The sequence below is a fragment of the Sturnus vulgaris genome, chromosome 1, assembly GCF_052056855.1.
Source record: "Sturnus vulgaris isolate bStuVul1 chromosome 1, bStuVul1.hap1, whole genome shotgun sequence".
Lineage (NCBI taxonomy): Eukaryota > Metazoa > Chordata > Aves > Passeriformes > Sturnidae > Sturnus > Sturnus vulgaris.
Window position 1 is genome coordinate 86,494,990 of NC_142243.1, and position 19,944 is coordinate 86,514,933.

The window sequence follows — 19,944 nt, forward strand, 5'->3', positions numbered from 1 at the left end:
GTAATTGGTAAATGATTTCTCTGTCTGGATCTATAAGCTTTTCCATTCCTGTTTTTTTTCCCCCTATTTTCTCCCCTTTTCCTGCTGGGGCTGGGGAGCAGTGATGAGTAGCTCAGTAGATGTTTGGCTGTGGCTAAACCACCTCAATATTACACTTTTCCTTAAATAAGACAGGAAACTTCCTATTCAATGTTGAAAAAAAGGTTGGGATTGTTAGTCACCATTAGAGCCTGAAAATTTACTATTCTATGTAAAGTCATCAGTACAGTAATTTTCCATTATCTGAAAGCAGAAAATTAAAAAAGGCTACACAAATTTAGTACTGTGTTACTGCTTGAGCAGTCACATTTGATGACCCATAATGAGAAATCTGGTAACTACTGATCTTGAAAAATCCAATGAAAGTAGCAAGAAAGAAGAAACTTTAAAACAGGCACACAGTAATCTGAGCCTTAGACTATCTGAGACTGACTTAAGCAGTCATGAAATAAAACTATGCAGTCAATAACTAAAACAGCCAAATGGAAATTATTTTTCACACCTTATGCTGTTGAGTTGAAAAAGTGTGCCATGGGATTTGAGGATATCAAAATTGGTTAAATGCAACATCAGTTTTGGTTCATTAAGTAACTGGGTCACACATTTTCTTGCACTCAGATACATCACTGGGGAATCATACGCCTAAGATTGTCTATTCCACTTTTTCATAGGCATATACTTTTGTTTTGGTTTTCTTCCCCCTGTTTTAACCATGCAGGGATGTTCACAGACAACATTCAGCAATAAATCAAGGCTTACTTACAGGACTTCTATGATTAGCTTAAAGAACTGAGAAGAAACTTAGCTTAAAATTTTTCCCCTAGTAAGCTTATGCCTGCTGTAGCATGACCCACAGCACACCATGGCCCATAACATTTACCCAGCCCATATCTATGTGAATGGAACCTCCTGCTGTTGTTAAATTTGCCATAGATAAAGATATTCTCATGTCTCCTCTCTCTCATATTTCATGAGCAGTTCCTCATACTCAAGGAGAGGCTGTGAATATTCAGTAGTTGGGACCTTTTTTTTTGCATTTTAGTGTTTTCAAAATAGATTATTCTTCTTTATGCAGAATATCTAGGGAGGAGTAGCAGGCAGGTCATTGTACATTTTCGAGGTCTTTATTGAACGGCCATTTAAAAAAGATGGTGTGTGGGGATAAGGATGCTGAATACATCTTGAACAGCACCTGCATATCAGAGATTCACAAGTATTTAAAAGCACTAGTCTGATTAATCACACAAAATAAATACAGTAGTAGGAGTCAAACTTCTATTTTTTTCAAAGAGTAAACCAGTGAAAGTTTTCATAGGGCAAAAGGTCCCTGTGAAATTGTACAGGAAATAAAATGTACTTTGAAAGAAGAAATATTCATGAGGAACATAATATCTGTCCCAAGAGATGAAAGGAAGCATGGAAGAAGACACCTATTTACTGGCAGAGAGAGACATGAAAGAAGGAAATTGAATTATATTTAAGAGTATAAAATTCGTTTTGAGATTTTTTTAACAAGAACATCTGAGAACCACTAAGGATGCACAAATGCCTATGACAGGAAAAGGAATGCTCCTACATGAAGTTATTTACAGGATGGTTTGGGGTACTCAAAGTGATGAATTTGGAAAAAGTCAGGTGCAATTCTTTGCTCCAACAGATTTCATTATTTCATGTAAAATAGAAAATCCAATGCACTGGATATAAATAAAAGTACAGGAGAAAAGCAACAGTAACTTTATTAAAATACAGAGCAGCCACAAGTGCACGATAGCTGGAAGCAGAAGACTCTTACATAGTCGACAGAACAAGACTATGAAAGAGCCTTCAAACACAACCAGTTGCAAAAAGAAAACACTATATGGTGTTAAGGAGGAATCTAAACATATTTTCTTGCAATTCCAGGGTACAAGATTTGAGGGATCTTGCAGGCTTCCCAGTAATTGACTAAAGGGCACCAGTATTGCCCTATTGATTTTTTCTTAGATCAGTTTAATATCATCAACAGACAGCTGAATTATATTAATAATATTTAAAATATGAAACCATTTTAAATTGCAGTTGTTCGAAGCACCAGAGGCAATTTTCTTTTTCTCACTTTAGAGGGAAAAAGATTAATGCATATTTATATTAGATTTTGGTTAGAGCAAATAAGCAAAAATCACTTCTCTATTTCAATTAAGTGCATGGTGGCTTATGCAACTACACTCTAAAAGCAGGAAAACTGCTATAAAAGAGTGGCCAAAGAGAAATTAAACCATGAAGACAGTTCCAGTCCAGCACTGGTAGACAATGGAACTGATTTAATTAGGGATTCTATCCAGTAATTTGATTTTTAAGCAAAGTTTTGGAAATACAAAGGTGAAAGGACAATAGCACATTATATTCCAAGGTCCTCTGAAATGTTAAATTGTACTTGAAAAAAAACATAATGCTGCCAAAGTATTTAGCATTACAGAAAATCACCTGGACCAGCTGGAGAAAGTTAGACAATACAAAATATCAGAGGCTAAGAAAACATGTCCTACAAGCCACAGTAGAGGAAACTGGGCTTGTTTGCCTGCCTTTAGCACTTACTTTATCACTTCAGCAATAAATGGGGGCAATAGCCTTTGGGTGCACATAAGGTTCTAATAAAGAGGAAAGGAATGAACTTTATTGCTATCCAATGCAATTCACAGACCTAGATTGAATTGTGGCTTATTAAATTGGACAAAGGGAAAAATATTCCCCAAAGATAAAAGCAGAAAGGAACATGTAATCTAGGAAAGGTATAGAAGGTCCAGATTTTGTAGAGACAGCTAAGACAGACAGACACCTGCTGAGGATGTTTCAAGTACTGTGGGTCCCACCCAGTATGCTGGGTCTCCAAGCAAGGAGAAAGATGAAGTCACCTCTTCATAGTTGAGACTTATCTTTCTGTATTGTACAAAAAACATTCTGAAGTAGGAATAAAGCCTTCTATGAATTGTATTTTGAAAACAGATCCAGTAGGGCCTATTCTACACTTCCAATTCTTCTCATGAAAATTCTTTGCACATTTCAGTTAGACACAAATTTTAAAAGGAACCAATTAAGTTCACAAAATAGGTTTTAGTAGATGCAAAACGGGTGAATGTAAAAGTTGTAAATAGTTAAGCCTGTGGACTCTTGCATTCTCTCTCACTTCCCTTTTTCCTTTTTATTTCTTTTTGAATCTCTGCCATTTGAAAACACATTAAAACTGGAGGAGGAGGCCGGAAAGAATTCATTAGTGGCTCTGGTAAGGATTTAGGAAGCAAGTGTCAGGTTTCAGTGAAATAAAGAAATACAGGGAGAGGAAGTTTACTGTCACCACTACTGCATTTTTAAAAAGCTAAGTTTACATCAAGATGTCAAATTTGCTTTCACCTACAATAATGCACAAAGCTTCATTTCAACTAGAACTACCTCGAGAACCAATGCAGCTGTAATTCTTGGGTTTGTTTCCCTAAATGCGGCAATCAGACTTTTTTTTTTCTTTTTTTTTTTTTTTTTAACAAGAGGACATTTGTCAACGATAATGAATGTTCATGTGATAATTTAGATTTATACAAACATATGATTTAGTGTTACACAACATTCTGGTTTAAAAATTAGCACAGTAGCACAGATTGAATGGCTTGCAATCGAACTTCCTGGCAGATTTCTAAATGCAATTTACTGAGAAACACATTTTTATGTTGAGTGTTTTGTGCAGCAAGCTTGAGACATCACAAGTTTCCAGAAAGCTACTTGATAATCTGGAAGAACAAGTAAATGTAAAGCTTTTAACAAAAACCCTATTTGCCTCAACATCCCCACAGGCTGAGAGCTGCTGTGCACAGCCAAGCTGCAGGTGTGATTATGCCCATGCATCTGGGGCTGGACAGGCACCTTGCAGCTCAAAGACTAACAGGAGCACCATGCCCAGAGCACCTCCCCTTCCACCCCATATAAATTCAAGTCCCTCTCAGTCTGAGAGACCTTTAGAAAGCTAAAATATAATAAAACATGAAACATGGCTCTAAGAGTCAGCAAGGCACACAGGCTGTGAGCACCTTTGAGGGCAACACAGTTCAAGGACCTCTGCTTATTATTAAGTGGTGTTTCTTTCTCATTTCCTTAAGCATCCACATGTACAATTCTTACCAAAACCTCAAAGAGAAATGGGATTGCCTGAAGAGAAGTCTGGTGACCTATGGGAAAAGTTTAATTTTTCTAACACTAACTTGGAGCACAAACAGGTCAATCCAACGACCACTTCAAATGGAAGGAATGGGTTTTTCTTCAAAAATTCAAATCTGTGGGTTGGGGTCCAGACTGAAAAGTTAGAAGGCATTGACATGACTGCAGTGCAGCTGCAATGCATCTCAGGGGGGAAACAAGGATAACAGCCTCAGCAAAAAGCAGCTCCTAAGGGAAGGAGTCAGGAGACTGTACTCTAAGTTCTCACAGCTTTCATAGCAGGTCTTAGAAGGAAGTTGGTCTTGAACACAACCATCTGAGCTCCTAGAAGGTAGCTGAGGGGGCTACTATACTTGACATCTGCTACTTGGTACGTGTTTTTGGTTGAAAGCACCTGGAAATAGTATATTTTGCAGAGTTGTATTTTCTCCTAATGATGTATCCTACAGTATGAAGCCTTTCAGATCCAGGAAATCGCTAAAGGGAGGTAAGGATTTGGAGTGAAGAGGAAATAAAGAGAATATTACAAAAGGAGAAAGGTAACTGATTTACAATGTGAAAAGAGCTGGAAGAAATATCTAACTAGGCCATAGACAAGGACATTAACTTCTAGAAAAGTCCCAATTTAACCAGATTCCCAAGAAGATCTTAAAGACAGTGACCACAACTTTCCATTGTAACCTGAGCACAGTAAAGCAAGGGGGAAGAACACAGTTACACACAGGATTCAAATGTTTCCAACTTAAGTTGTTTAGTGTGTGTGAACTGCCAGTGTGAATATTCATGTGAACAATCATTTAAAGAACAAAATGTATTAGGGGTATAAGAAGATATTTAGAAATTATATAATTGTTAACAAGGTTAGAAAAATACATAACGTTTTGTGAGCAGCACTACACAAGGTATTTAAAACACCCAGAGAAAATGAATTCAGAATTAAAACTTCTATTTACAATAGGAAGCATTTGTGTTGGAAAGCAGCAGTTCTGGAAAAAATAGAGAGTTCATGGTACTTAACCCAATGAGCAGGATCTCCCAGCATGATGCTGCTGCTAACAAGGCCAATGTGTCCCAGAGACTTATAAGAAGACTTTTTACAGTTCTTTATCTCCTTAGCTGAACATAAATGACAACAGTGTGCTCAGATATACTTTCTATAAAAATTATACAAGAAATCATGAATGATTAAAAGGTCACACAAATGAACAAATGCCTAGACAATCCTCATTGAAGAGAACCCTTTAAGATGTTTAAGTCATTTACAATATTATGAAAATAATTATGACATGCCTGAGCAATTCTGTACATAAAAAACCAAACAAACGAACAAACAAGAAAAACAAAAAATCAAAAAACAAAAAACCAGGCCTCTAAATTACCAAAATCTGTGTGATCTATGTGTATTTTCTGTAGGCACAATATCCTGCAATCCTTATCCGTAGAGAATAATGTTTAATGTGGAGATCTGAAAAAGACATAGCAAGGTTAGGAAGGACAAAGGGATCTAGTTGGACTTAAATAACTTTTATTTGGAAATAAAATGGCAATTTAAAAATGAGGCAATTAATTATGAGAATAATGAGCAATTGAAAACTTTGGACTCATTGTCAAAAGACATTCTCTTTCTAAAAAGAATGACTTTTCAGCTATTAATTTTAGCTTTTGTAATGTGGCTGACAAAATTGCAGGTGCCATGACAAAAGTTAACATTTGCCTGCCAGCTATGTCTTTCTTTCAAATTATCAGGATATCTATGAAAATGTGGTACTTAGTATCTGCTTAAACTGCACATTTTCCCCATAAAGCAAAGCAGCATGACTCATCAGTTTATCTGAGTATGTTAGATGTAATAAATTACTGCAGATCAACACACAGAGAAGCAGCTGAAATCTCATCTAGTTCACTGCAAAATGGTAAATGACCTTTTCTCACAATGAAGTCCTGAGGTAGGAAAAAAAGATTACATGCAAGAACTGGAGTGCCTCTATTGATCTGTGAAGTAGATACTGGCACAAGGCATTTGCTAAGCCATTAATTTCAGAATTGTGGAAAATATGAGTGTCTTCATGTAGGTAAGTAGACTTCCAACATTGGTATCTCTTCCCCTTACAGTGAAACGTACATTCTCTGGGGTGAAAGGCACATTCTGTAACATTTCAAAACATGACAAAGCCTTATTTCTACATAAGAAGTCTCTCATAGCTCCCATAAACAATTTAGCAGAGAAAAACTAGAAAAATAATGGTTAGGAAAAGTGGTCATCTGTCAGTAGTGTTTTGCTATGAATTTCAAGGTAATTTCCCAGACCCCTGAAAAAGCACTGAAAGGGAAGTATCCCACACTTGCTGGACCTCTGGAGTTTTCCACAGTAGTAAACTGCAAAGCTGCCAACCACCCTCCTCCCTGCTCCATCCCTACAGGGCAGAAGCTCCTAAGCATCTTTTTAAGTAGTAAAGTATTATGACAGAATAACTCCAGGGATATAAGCAAGATGCAATTTGCTAATGTAGTACATGATCCCTGTGCAGGCAAGGAACTCAATACCTTTTCTAACTTACAAAAGCCAGGCGTACATGAAGCCTCTTCTGTACCTTTCAACCCTACTTTAATTACAGCTTTTTGATCTACAGGTCTTGATTATGACATAAAACTTGCAATCAAAGTTTCAGAGTCATACTAAATATTGAGCCTCGGGGAAAATTAATTGCAGACTCCTGTTATTGTAATATAATCGTGACTATTTAGTCTATTCCAAATTCTTCAGTGACTGGACAACCTGAACATAATGAAGTAAAAATGAGTTACTTCATTTGATTTACATTTGATTTGATTTTCAAATCTCTCAACTTTTCTTAACAAACACATATTCCTCTTTCAAAATTACTGCTATTCTCATCAATAATTGGGAGCAAAAATACCTACATTATTCCTGACATTTCTGCAAGCAGAGTCAGTATGAGAAACTTGGAAAAAAATTCAGTAGCACCTGATAGGATTTTTTGTTGATTCAAAAAATATTCATTTGCAATTATAGGACTTGATTCAAAGTGAAATTTACATTTTCATTTCTTTCTGTCTGAAATCATAGTATTCCTGTATGTCATAGCACTCTGTTATAGGAAAGATATTAAAGAAAACGAGAGACTCACTGAAAAATTCAGGTTGGAAGTGACCTCTTGAGATCCGTAATCCCGTATCTTGTTCCAAACATGGCTAATTTCAAAATTAGATGAAGTTGCTCAGGGCTTTTGTAGCCCATAAAATACAATTTTACCATAACTTCACAAGCTCTGTTTTCAACACTGGGTCTCCAGACATCCATCTCTGAGCTTGCTTTGTCTGATTTTCAGTTGTGGCAGCAGTTGTCTGGTGGCCACACGCCTGTGGCCTCTCCACACTGGCTCAGCTCTGGGACTACCTAAGGCCTGACACTGGGACAAATAATCCCTCTGGGGTAACAGGACTGGGGAACAGCAGTGTACAGCCTTAACTGGAATAAAACTGAAGAGGAAGCGGGTTCAAACCACCAATATTTTCATCTTCCTAGTGAACTTGAGACATCTTGCTGTGAAACCCCTGCTTTCTGCTTTAGTAACACCGATAGCATTCATTTCAGGATCCAGAGGGACACGTGAAGCATAATACACAAAATCTTGTTTATGGACGAAAAGTAAACAAACCTGATAATGTACACACATAGATACATGCATCTAAACCTAAGAATTTATTGTTAGTTTACATTTCTTTTTAGCATAACTGAAATCTTAACAGTCTAATTCAAGAATCAGTATTACTCCTGCTCTAATTGTTAGAAAAAAAAAGTAAATAAAAAAAATTTAAAAAACTCCCTTCCATATTAACAAAGGAATAGTAGTAATAATATGGTTTAAATTGTTATGCATAAACTTCTTAGTTTACAACCCTTTTTCTGGTAAAAAAGGTCTCATGCTTTAACTGTTCCTGTGGGTCCTAATGTGGATGAGTTTCAGCCTGGCAGTGGTGGTGAAAGGCTTCCAGTGAGTCATCAGCATCTGAAGCCCTTTATGAGGAGGAAAATGATGCTGAACTTGATGCTGATGCCTACTTCTTCCTCAGTGTAGGATGTCTTTGCTGTAATTTTAGATATCTGATAACACACATTTGTACCTTGCTCTTTTCTTTGGTGGTCTAAAAGTCTAAGCTCTTGTTCTTTGTTCCCCCTAAAAACACTTGTGTCCAGGTCCAGGTCTGTATTTCTTCAAATGGCCAATGGTGACTGGTCACTTATAGATCTTATAGATCTCTGTAGTTATGGATCTGGAGTCTCCTGTACCATGCCTGTGTACCATCTCCAATCATCACATGCATGTATTACTCCCCTCTGCATTCTGTGTGTTCATTTCTTAATGAACTATCGTGTCAGGTCTGCAATTTTCCACCTTATGTTACAGTTGTAAATATCTCATTCTTCACAGAGTAATTGTTCATTACTATTATTCATATATCTATGCTTGTGCTGTGCCATAAGAAAGTAAAATTAATTATTTTGTCATTAGAAATACTGCTGTTACAGTTAACTCAAGTAAAAAAAAAGCCCCAGGAAGTAAAACCTTGCAAACTCAGTACAAAGCCCATGGCAATGGCAGTACTGTACTTTGGGGCTATGGGTTACAGAAGACTGAGGGTAATATCGAGGAAAAAGGGGGATATACTTGAATATTTTTTGCATAACATTTTTAGCTATATTTATGCATTTTTGTGTAAATTAATGTGGACTGTGACTGTTATTATTATTGTAACTAAAATATATTTTTTGTATTTTCATTAAATTTTTAAGACTTTAGCCTAATGAGATTCTAAACTCTATATTTATCATGTGTTCTCTTTTGCCCACAAGAATTGAAGCCTAAGATCTGATACAGCTAGGACTTCAAAATCTCCCTGCTCACAGATTCCAGCATCTCACCAGGTAGCCTTTCCCAGCGTTTAACCCTTCTCTTGGGGAACAATCTTTTATCTCCTTCCAGCCAGGATTTATCCTGTCACAGCTCAAGCCTATTGCCTCTCATCCTTTCACTGTGTGCCTTTCAGAAAAATCTGACCACACCTTTTTTGTCAGCTCCTTTGGTACTAGGCAGATGTTAGTTGTCCTCTCCAAGTCTTTTCTTCTCCAGGCTAATTCTCCCCAGCTCTCATCTCTCATGGCCAGCAGCCCTAAGTACCCCTGTAACCCTGCAGTGAGCCCTCTCCATTTCCTATTTGCATATTCTATCCATCTTTCCCATGGCCCACCATGCAACATTCAACACTTCCTCAGAACAGGCTTTATTTCTAGTACTGACACATCAATTAAGAGGAAGGATGGGCACCACACGAGTGTAGGCACACAAACACTGCTGAAGTAAAAAATGGAGTCTAAAACTTAAAAGATTAACACTAGATTTTGTTCTTCCTGCTTACTAGCCTTGAAGATATGAGGAAACGGAAAATGAGGAAGCTCTTAGAAAAACTATTGTATATTCATGAAAATATTAGTAGCTTACCTTTTAAAATGCATTAATTAAACTTGCAGGAATCCACATTTCATATATTAGTTTCAAATAATGTATTTCAATGTTTCTGTTCTTTACTAACAGCCCTAAGCCTCATAAATATATGAGGCTTCTCTGTTTAGATTAATTTGAAAACAATTTTGAAATATTTCGGTTCCTTTAATGAATGGTATTGCTTCACCATGTTTCAGTGAAAAAATTAAAATCCCACTCAATGACTTGAAACCTCATTCATTTTCATCTGCTACCTGAGTGTTGTTTCTAAAACCATCATTAAACTGCCTCCTTCTCAAGACAGCATTTCAGAGCTCACTGAACACCAACACCTCATGAACACCTCCCTGCAATGTTGTAAGAACCTCTCAGTGTATATTCCCGTGTCTCACGATGCAAAGCCCCAGAAGAGAGAGAGAAGAGCAATTATTCTGCTGTCAGTGTTAAGATCTCGCACTCAGTGGTAGTGAGTCATTACCCCTACAAACTGTCAGCCAGACTTTTATCAGGGAGACAACATTATGAGAGGCTATTTTAAATATGTATCTTGGAATAAGGCTGCAAATTAAAAAGAGGTCAGAATAGTTCCACGTTTCTCTTTTATAAACACTGAAAAGACATAAAAGGTGCGTGAGAAACACCAAAGTGGGCTTTGAAAACACTGCTTTTTACCACAGGAGTTCAAATGTGGCCCATGCCCTGCTGGGAGGTGTCACCACTCACAGCTTCCCATCCCTTTGGGAGCAGCCAGCCTTTGCTATGCCCCAAGAGCAGAAACACACAGTGGTGTGGGTACAGCATGTCCAACCTGTGCCCCAGTATACACACACCCCTCTATTTCACCAGATTCTAATGTACATTGGTCTCACTTGAAAACAATGAATCTGGGGGTTCTCTTGAGTTCTTTGGCATAATTATTAAAGTGGTATTTTTATATACTTATGTACTGATCTATCAAAATGGTGTTTTCAAAAAGGCTATTCAAAGACACACAAAAGAAACTCCAATAAATGAAAAACAATAGTTGTCTACATTTGTATAAGCCTACTCTCAAATAATATAAAAGGAAATTCACAGAATAATTTGAAACATAAATTGTACATCTTTCAAAAACAATTACAAAATACATGATGTCCATGATCTGGAAAAATATGCAAATTTGACCTGGAGCCCTAATCATTTAGAAGCACACCCTATGCTCCGCACTTGTACAAAAGTAGCTTATGTAAAGTAAATTAAACTAAATTAAATTTTTTCCTGTTACAGAGATGTAGAATCAAGGGTCATGCTACAACCTTTTACAGGCAAATAAAGCCCTTGATCAAAACCAATGCTTTTAAAAATGCACCATGCTCCTACTGTTTCATTGTATTCCAGTTCTCTAAAAACAGTCACCAATATGACTGACTTGCTTCCTGAATACTAACAATGTGGATGATCTTTTGTATCTACTTGGCAAAACAAGCAGCATTGAAAGACAGACTAAAGTACATCCACTTCTGAACTAATGTCTGCAAACAAAGATGTGTGCTATTCCTGGAGAAAAAAAAATCCACCTTATAAAATGTATCCTCATTTTACCTTTTCACATTTAAGTATCTAATGTTCCTAAGTGGGATAATATGGAGGCACACATCTTCGTTTTTTGGTTGGAAAACCTTGACAGGAGATAAGGGATATATATTAAGGGGTTGAGGGGATAAAGGCCAAAGAAATCTATAGAAGAAGATCTGAAGATGTAATGAGTTCTTTTTTGAGCTCACTGGAGGTCAAAAAGATCACTAACTTCCACAGAATACTTGGCTTTTGTTCAATAAGACATTGACCCATCTGTTACTAATCCAGCCCTGCAACACACTACCTAGGCCTGGGAAGATATCGATTATACTAAAAGAACAACAACATTTATCAGTGAAAGGTGGTTTTTGCTTCTTTCCAGTAGGCTGCTGTGTTTTCAAAACAGAGGTACTACAAATGCCAAAGAGGAAGTATCTGTCACAGAATCCCTGCTAGTTTTGCTTCTCTTCACTGTCAGATTCTCAATCATTTCTGCAAGACCTTCAGAAGTGACAGTACAGCAAATTTATATTTATTTATTATTATTTATGTCTTTCCATAGAAACTAGTAACTTAGCAAAATAATGCACATTTGCAGAACATATCAGCTAGAACTATGTCTGCCCTAAGTACTGTCTTCTTACAAAAAGTGTCCCTTATTCCTTTGAATTCAGTGTCCAGTTAACGCAACCCTCCTGCTTCTTGTAGATAAATCAGTGTGTTTCCCATGCTTGGATGGAAAAGAAACCAGGACTAGAAACCCAGGCCCTTACAACTGAGCTCAAAGTCTACCCATTCCCTGAACACAGCTGTGGAGGCAGAGCTGCAAACACAAATGACTGCTCTTACAAACCTCTCCTGAAATAGCACCTTATGCAAATTTTGCATCTAATCATCAAAACTTGCTTTTACTTTAAACTTTTCTCCTTAAGATTACTTGAAATGTTTTCCAGCAACCTCAGCCAGTATGCAACCCAAATGCCCATCAGAATGAGGATAGCCCTCTGAACACATAACCTATTGAAGTCCTGGCGTGGACTTTCAATTTGCTTTTTCTAAGAAAAAAAGTGTTGGTGATGGAACTTGAAAACCTTAATTTAAAATTCTATAGGCATTTGTGAGATAGACATGACATTTAAGGTCAGCTGGGACACACAAGATGCACACCAGCTCTTTTTGTGACCACAAACACCTGTCAGTGAAGACTCTTAACATTTCATAGAAGTTCGAGTCTTGGTGATCTTCAAAGCAAAATGCACCTATCTTCTTTACTACTTGATGAACTGATTTGTATTTCAAATTCTCTTAAATGAAGCATCTATCTGTCAGGATGATAGGCACTGTACAGAACTTGCAAAGAGAAAAAGAACTATATAAAGCAATCAGAGAATTCTTTTATTCAACTGCTGCAATAAATGACAGTATCATTATGCAATTTCCCTAGCCCTCTTAACAAACCTGACCTCTAGAACTATATCACATGGTTCATCAGTATTGTGGATTCAAATATTTTTTCAAAAACTGTGCAGTAATATCTTTCTGCAGTGATTTTCAGCACTGGTCTTGGGCATGAAGAACTGAAGAGTCCCAGAAGCACATATGTATATCTCACAGCTCATTCCACGAGGACAACAAAATAGACAGTGTGCAAACAGGATCTAGACAGCATTTTAAACTTTATCATAAAATATTTTCATAGAACAAGTGAGAAAAAAACATAATTTGAAAATAGAAGTAACTGTAACACATTCCTATGGTCAGATGGAAACTGTGCACAACCATGTTCAAAAGACTACGCATATTTCATGAAGTTTAAGTAATTCAGTAGGAGTTTTCCCATTAACAAGCTGGATTACATAGCGATAAATAGGAGGACAGTGAGAAAACAGAAAAGCAGAGCCAGACATGGGTGCTACTTTACCTGCTGCCTCTTCTCAAATTCCAGCTTGATGCGGGATTTGATGCAGTTGCACGTGTCCTGATACGTCTGCTGCAGCGCGAGTTCCATGAGGTGCTTGTGGTAAGCTCCTGCCAAGTTCCCGCAGATAAAAATTATTACATTTGCCAGTATCTAGGAGGATTTAAAAAAAAAAGTGTCAGGGAATTTATGTAAATGCATTAACAGAAATTAATCCTAGCTTGCAATGAAAAATTGTTGCAGTTATGTACTTGGCTCTTGTTTGTTTCTAGCCAAGGTTAACCTTTCAAAAAGCCTTTAATATTAGTGGCAACATCCCAAGCAATAATAGAATCACAGAATCAGTTAGGTTGAATACTGTTTTAATTTAGGATTAAACAGGAATGAAAATGAACTTGTTTGCCTACTCAATGAGGTACAGGTTTTCTGAAAAAAGAATTTCAGCTCATATTAGAGCTCACTGCTGAGTATTAATTAGGTAGGATCATCACCTGCTCATGTAAAACAACAGCTATGTCTCCTAATAGCAATATTGGAAGCCGTGTTATTGCCTTGCTCTTTTAACAACGTTTTCTTTTGCGGTGCCATATGATTAAGGGGTGAAAAATTTCATCTACACACATGAAAAGCCTGACCTGCATTTCACCTCAGCCTGATCCACAGCTATCCATCAGTCAGCTATAAATAGTAACCTTAGTGATGATAAACAGTGTTTAAGGAGCAAGATCTGACAGCTGTCTACTAGAATATACTTTTCCTTACTACCAAAAAATTACATTTGCCTAAAACACAGAACTTAAAGATTTAAGATTTAGGGGATCACATTTGCAGCATCAGATACAGTCTGCAAGCAGTAACCACAAACATGAGAATTAAGTTTGCTTAAAAAATCAAGGCCTTTCTTGCACTTGACCTTTGAAAAGGACACAATATTGTGTGGTGATGCTAGTAATTTTAACTGCACCCAGCTTATTGCTGCAAATAAAAGAAACACATTTATCCATTCTAGCTCAGTCAGAGCAAAAGAAACACAGTAAAGTAATGAAGCCAATTCCTAATTCAATAATAAAAGTAATAATAAAGATAATATTAAATTGAAGTTGAGATACAGCTGCATTCTGCTCAGAGCAGGTTTCTATTGCCTCTACTTGTAAGGCCCTAGTGTATCATAGACCCTGGATTACAAGCACTACATGATGTCGTAGTACTTGTGGTCTGGAAGAAAAGGAGGAAGAAAAGAGGCAAAAATTTTGTTAACTCTCCACAGATAATCTAATAATGAAGTTTATGATAGATTTCCCTGGTGATCATTCGTGGGTTGGTTTTGGTGTACCGATGTACCAGGCAATCTTTTGTGAATTGCTACTTTTCTAATCTTTGTGAAAGATTAGAAAAAAAGTCCAACAGTGTACTACAGTGCTTCAGAGAAAAAAAGATATATTGCCCTATAAACAGAAATCCATCTCCTTGTGGAATACATTTTATTCACAAAAAAACTCCTATGGAGTTTTAATGTTTCTTTCATAAATGGAAACTTTTAAATGCAAGATTTAAATATATACTTTTATTTTCCTCACAAATTTTAACATCATTACATGCAATACTTGTTCCTCCATCTGTGACATTTCTGACATCTCACCTTTCATGGCTCCACAAAGCTAAAAGCAGGAGCTATTCACCTTTACTGCAGAAATGATTGATGTTTTCCGTTTGGTAGAACTTTTCTTTCTTTCCCTAAAACTTTAAGATCATGACATTATAATGTTTCTAAAAACAACATCTGAGTTCTTAAAGTTTTTCTAAAATAGCTAAATCTAAAAACAATGAGAAAAATCTACATATTTTACTTTCTCTGAAGAACTTCTGTTATGAACTAGAGGAATAAGAAATAGTTTAAATTAAGCATTTCACAACAGCCAATAATCTAAAAAACCCCCTCATGAACATATGAGATTGTGGTGTACAGTAAAACATTTGACCTTAAAATATTTTATACTTCTTTGTAAATCCCAATTGCTCGATTCTACTTTGATGTCAGCAGACATGGATTAGGGAACAAAGATCTTGTGTGACAGATCACAGCACAGGGATAAAGGTCTTCCAACTGGCAATAGTTGCTGGGTTTTAAAATTAAATTATGAAGTAGGAAGCAATGCCTGAAAATAAAGACTGCTGGGCATAGAAAATGCTGAGATATGTAGTAGGAAGGTTTAGTAACAAAATGATCACTAAACTGAGCTGAAATCAACAGTGTGCTGTCATAATCTCTGGGTAGATGTCACTGTTGAAAGGCTGTACACACACTTAGTAAATGAATTGTCCAGCTTCATGAAGTTATAGACCATTGAAGGCAAAACTTCAGGAATATAATCAATCAAATTTTTTTAAAAATATACTGTAATGGGTAGATGGAGGAGTAAATTATGAGTATCATCTTCACAGTCATAGAAAAACAAATTACAGTTTTACGACTGAACTAGCTGAAGTGAGAAAATAGATGGAAACAAGTGACTGACAGGCAAGGAAGCTAATTAACCAGGCTTTTCAGATATTCAGTGGGGTAATTCAGCCCACATGAAGCTCTGCAATGGCTTTTAGTACCTGAAATTAAGCTGTTCTAAGACAGCACAAAATACCTCAGCCACTGCCATACTTAGTGTAGATCTAACAAGCATATGTGTAAGTGAATATACAGGTAGAAACTGTGTTTAAAACCCTTAATTCTTTTGGCTAACATGGAGTTCATTTGAAAGTGTGTCCCTAAGGGATAAAATTAAAAAAAAAAAAACAACAAACAAACAAACAAACAAACACAACAAAAACCCAAACAAAACAAACAAAACCCAAACCAAAACAAAACAAAAACAAAAACAAAAAACACCAACAACAACCAAACAAACAAAAACAAAAACAAAACAAGAAATGGATAAACTGGTTTCTAAACAGAGGTTTTTTTGCCTGTATTTATTCTGGCTTGAGAGAATATTTCTGCTATCGAGTGAAATGCATCCTGCCAATAGAGGGTTCAGTAGCAAGTGCAAGTAATATTACTACACAAAATAAGCAACATTATATACTTCTTCCTGAATATCTCTCCCCTCCCAAGTCTACATTTTCCTCTGAATTGCTGCCCAATTTCAGCATATGAGCTGGACTCGAGCTCCATTCCAGGTTTGTTCCAAAGTCTCATAGACATTCTCCCAGAAAAGACAGGTTCAAAGTCTTCCTTAGTCCAAAAAAACTAACTGATCTTCCCACTTCTTAAGCAAGTGCTCTAATCAATATGCAATCATACAAAAGGTTTCTTCTGTTCAGGCACCTGCTCTGAGAAGATGCCATGCTGTGAACAGTACCTGTACCAAAGCACTTGGAATGAAATCCTGAGTTAGATCAATCTTCTACCTTGTCATTTCCCTAGGGTAGAACTCTGCAGTGTCTTTTCCCCCATTATTTTTCTTTCCCTCCTCATCCCTGCTTCCCCCCAACCCTATATGTGTATTAGATAATAAGAAAATCAGTGGTAGATCTTCTGGTAAAAAAATTCTCCATCTTTCTGTGAAAGCTCTGATAACTGTGAAGATAAATCTGTAGCTGAGAACCTCTGTAGAGAATTCTCTGTAGGAATCAATGACACAACATGGTTAGGGATTTCTCCCAGGAGGACAAGCCTGAACTGTGGAAAAGAGTGCAAATAATGATGGTAACTCAACAGCAGAAAAAGACAGTACTGCATGAACCTGGTTCACGCCCTTTACAAACAGGCACGGTATGATGAAAACCCCAAAAACCCACAATGTACATAAATTCTACTAAGCTCCCACTCAATTCACCATATGCAAACACTGAGCAACACAGCAGAAGTTCCCATCTCTCTGTATAGTCAGAGTGGAGAGGGAGGCGAATTTATCTCGTGGGCCATCTGCACCCCTTCAGATACATCCATTAACTGTACACTGTGCTGAAATTTCTCTTTAATCAATGAATAAATTCCATGTCTACAGCAAGTAATCTAAATACGAGTCAAAAAATTAGCACAAGGAGCACCAAGATACCACCAGGAAGTATCTCTAATCACTTAAGGAACATAATCATGGCTGATGTCTCCTCAGTCTCTTCTGACCTACAGAAAACTCTGCGTGCTTCCAGGCAATGGGGTAATTTTACATTCAAGCACAGGTATTTTTCAGTATCAGTGAATATCAAGTAATCAGATGTCTAGTGCTTCACTAGCAAAAGAGACTGTATTTAAAAGCAAATGAAGACAAAGTTAAGTAGCTATGACTAATTTCTCAAGAGAGTACTACAGTTCACTGAGTTGCTCAAAAAAATTTAGTGAATCATATAGAAGCTCAACTGATGAAAGGTACCCAAAGGTAAATGTATACTAAGTACGATAGTATATAAAAATAGAAGAATTATAATACAGACTTCTGATTCTGATTGAAGCATAAATAATTTCTTAAATATCTTAGAAACTGCTGTTCAAATATTGAGTATAATAATTAGAATTCTCCAGAGATGTTCCCTGTGTTGAAGGCTGCCAGTTTGAGAGTTACTTTGCCATATTTCTTTCCTTTTGGATATTTTAAATATCCTGTCCAAATACTTGCATGAACAGAATTTTTAACAACAACAACAAAACAAACACAAACTATTACCAATTTTTTTCAATCGTTAAATTTTACTTTTCTTCTGGATAAGAAAACTGAGGATATGAAAGCTGAGAGGTGGGAAAAATTGGCTATCATTTATGATGTCTGTATGGAAATAAATGTGAGAAAAAAGAATTCTTATGTCATTACCAAAGTTCAAATTCTTTGGCTCTGCAAAGATGAATCGTCTTTCTCTTTTGTTTGATTTTTCATGTGATGGTTTGTGGTGTTACTAGCCAAGTTATGGAACAAGTCTGTGCTGCTTTGGAACCTGTAGAGCTTTAGACTCAGACATAATTCAGCTAAAAACAGGGGGGTAAATGCTGGGTAGAAATGAAAACCAGCATTTTAGAAGGAAATGCTTACCCACCATGTAAATTAGTTATTCACTTGGTCACCATGCACTATGCCCAATACCATTATTTTAAGTAGAAATATTCAGAAGGTTCTCCAGCTATTCCATGCAAATCTCTTCCACATGGAGCTCTGGCCAATCATACAATGTTGCTTTTTTCTTCTTTCAGATTTCCAGATCTATAGAAGTCTAACATTTGAATACATTTCAGTGCCATTTATAGCTATGTCACAGCCCACAAATGGGATGGCAAATTTGAAGATGGGAGATGTTTTTCTATATGGCAGCCTCTGTTTCAAAAACAAGGAGCTTTGGGGAGGAGCAAAATTACAGGACAAAAATATTTGTAGCTGACCTAAAACTAGTGACCATGTGGTGCCTGGTCTACCAGCTTCTGGTAAAGAAAGAAAGACCTGGCTTCTACTTGTACTTAGTGGGACCACCACGTTGAGGTCTTTATTATGAAAGCTCCTGTGTTTCATGAAGAAATGTAGTGATCTCTTAGATATCTATTTCTGTTTTAGAGATGATGGAAAAAGTTTATGAATTCAAGTAATTCAGGTACAGAACATGACTGGCTGAAGAACAGAGAGATTATGGGCAACTGCATACTTCCTCAGGAGTTTGAAGTAAAAAATCAATTTCTTTAATCACTGCAAAATTATTTTAATAGTTGGAAAGGTCAAAGATATTTAAATCCTTAAATACTTATGAAGGCCACAATAAGAACACACCACAGATTAAGAGAAGAAAGAGAAAGATCCAGTATTCTCAGACCCTTTGTCTGTATCAAGGAGAATGTCAAATGTTTTACAGCAAGGTAAGTAGAAAAAAAATCTGCAATTTTGCAAAAAACAATTCAATTAAAAGAAAAACCACAAACCAACCAAAAAACCCCCTTCAATCTAAGACTTCTCAAAATAACTGAGAAGCAACAAAATTAAAGATCTGAATTACTCAGTATCCCAGACCTTCCATATTTTTAGTGCTAAAATAACTTTGGTGAAGGGTCCCTTTGTGGAAGGGGAATTGATGTCATTTTACAAGCCAGGAAGTTGTGATGTCTTCTAATTGGTATGTGTAATTCTCTTTGTAGCTTTTGCAATCAGAGCATTGAGGACAGCAGCAGGATATTTCATTTTTGTAATATCTATGTTATTTGATGTGATTTTCTTTTTATCACTATTACAGATTGAACTTTCTCATAGCTCTAAGCTGTTCTGTGGAATGACTGGATTTATTTCCTTCAGCTCTAGGCATACACAGACCCTATCTATATGCCACTGTAGATAAAAACAGACCATAAACTCTAAGCTCTTTAATCAAACCCAGGAAAAATAAACTGGATACAAGAATCAGAGTTACAGTCCCTTTAGATCACTTCTGAGTAATACATATAATCAATATCATTGACTCTAATTAATGACTCTTCATAATTTGAATATAATTTTTTTTTTTTTTTGCCAGAGGGAAACTCATGCTCTCTTCAATGAGAAGGAATCAGGCAGCAACTGCACTCTCTTGCCTGCCTGCAGAGAGGCCTTTTGTGTTTACATGTATCTCTGGGATCATTTAATTTCTTTACTACTAAAACTGATCTTCAAATGTTCTCTCAAAAAGACTGAGATTAAATTTTAGGTTCTGGATCTCATGTAGGGGTGAATATTAGTGCGCTGTAAGAAAAAAATAATACCATAAAATTAAAACAATTTAAAA

At 36.5% G+C, this 19,944-nt stretch overlaps 1 protein-coding gene across 2 annotated transcripts in view; it reads right to left on the reverse strand.

The window, feature by feature from the left end:
- Positions 1-19,944, reverse strand: part of ADCY2 (adenylate cyclase 2) — a 201,358-nt gene that overhangs the window by 88,046 nt on the left and 93,368 nt on the right. For both annotated transcript variants that reach the window (XM_088171170.1, XM_014872312.2), the window contains exon 4: positions 13,225-13,374. In XM_088171170.1, coding sequence (XP_088027296.1) covers positions 13,225-13,374 — 150 coding nt within the window. The remainder of the gene's footprint in view (positions 1-13,224; positions 13,375-19,944) is intronic.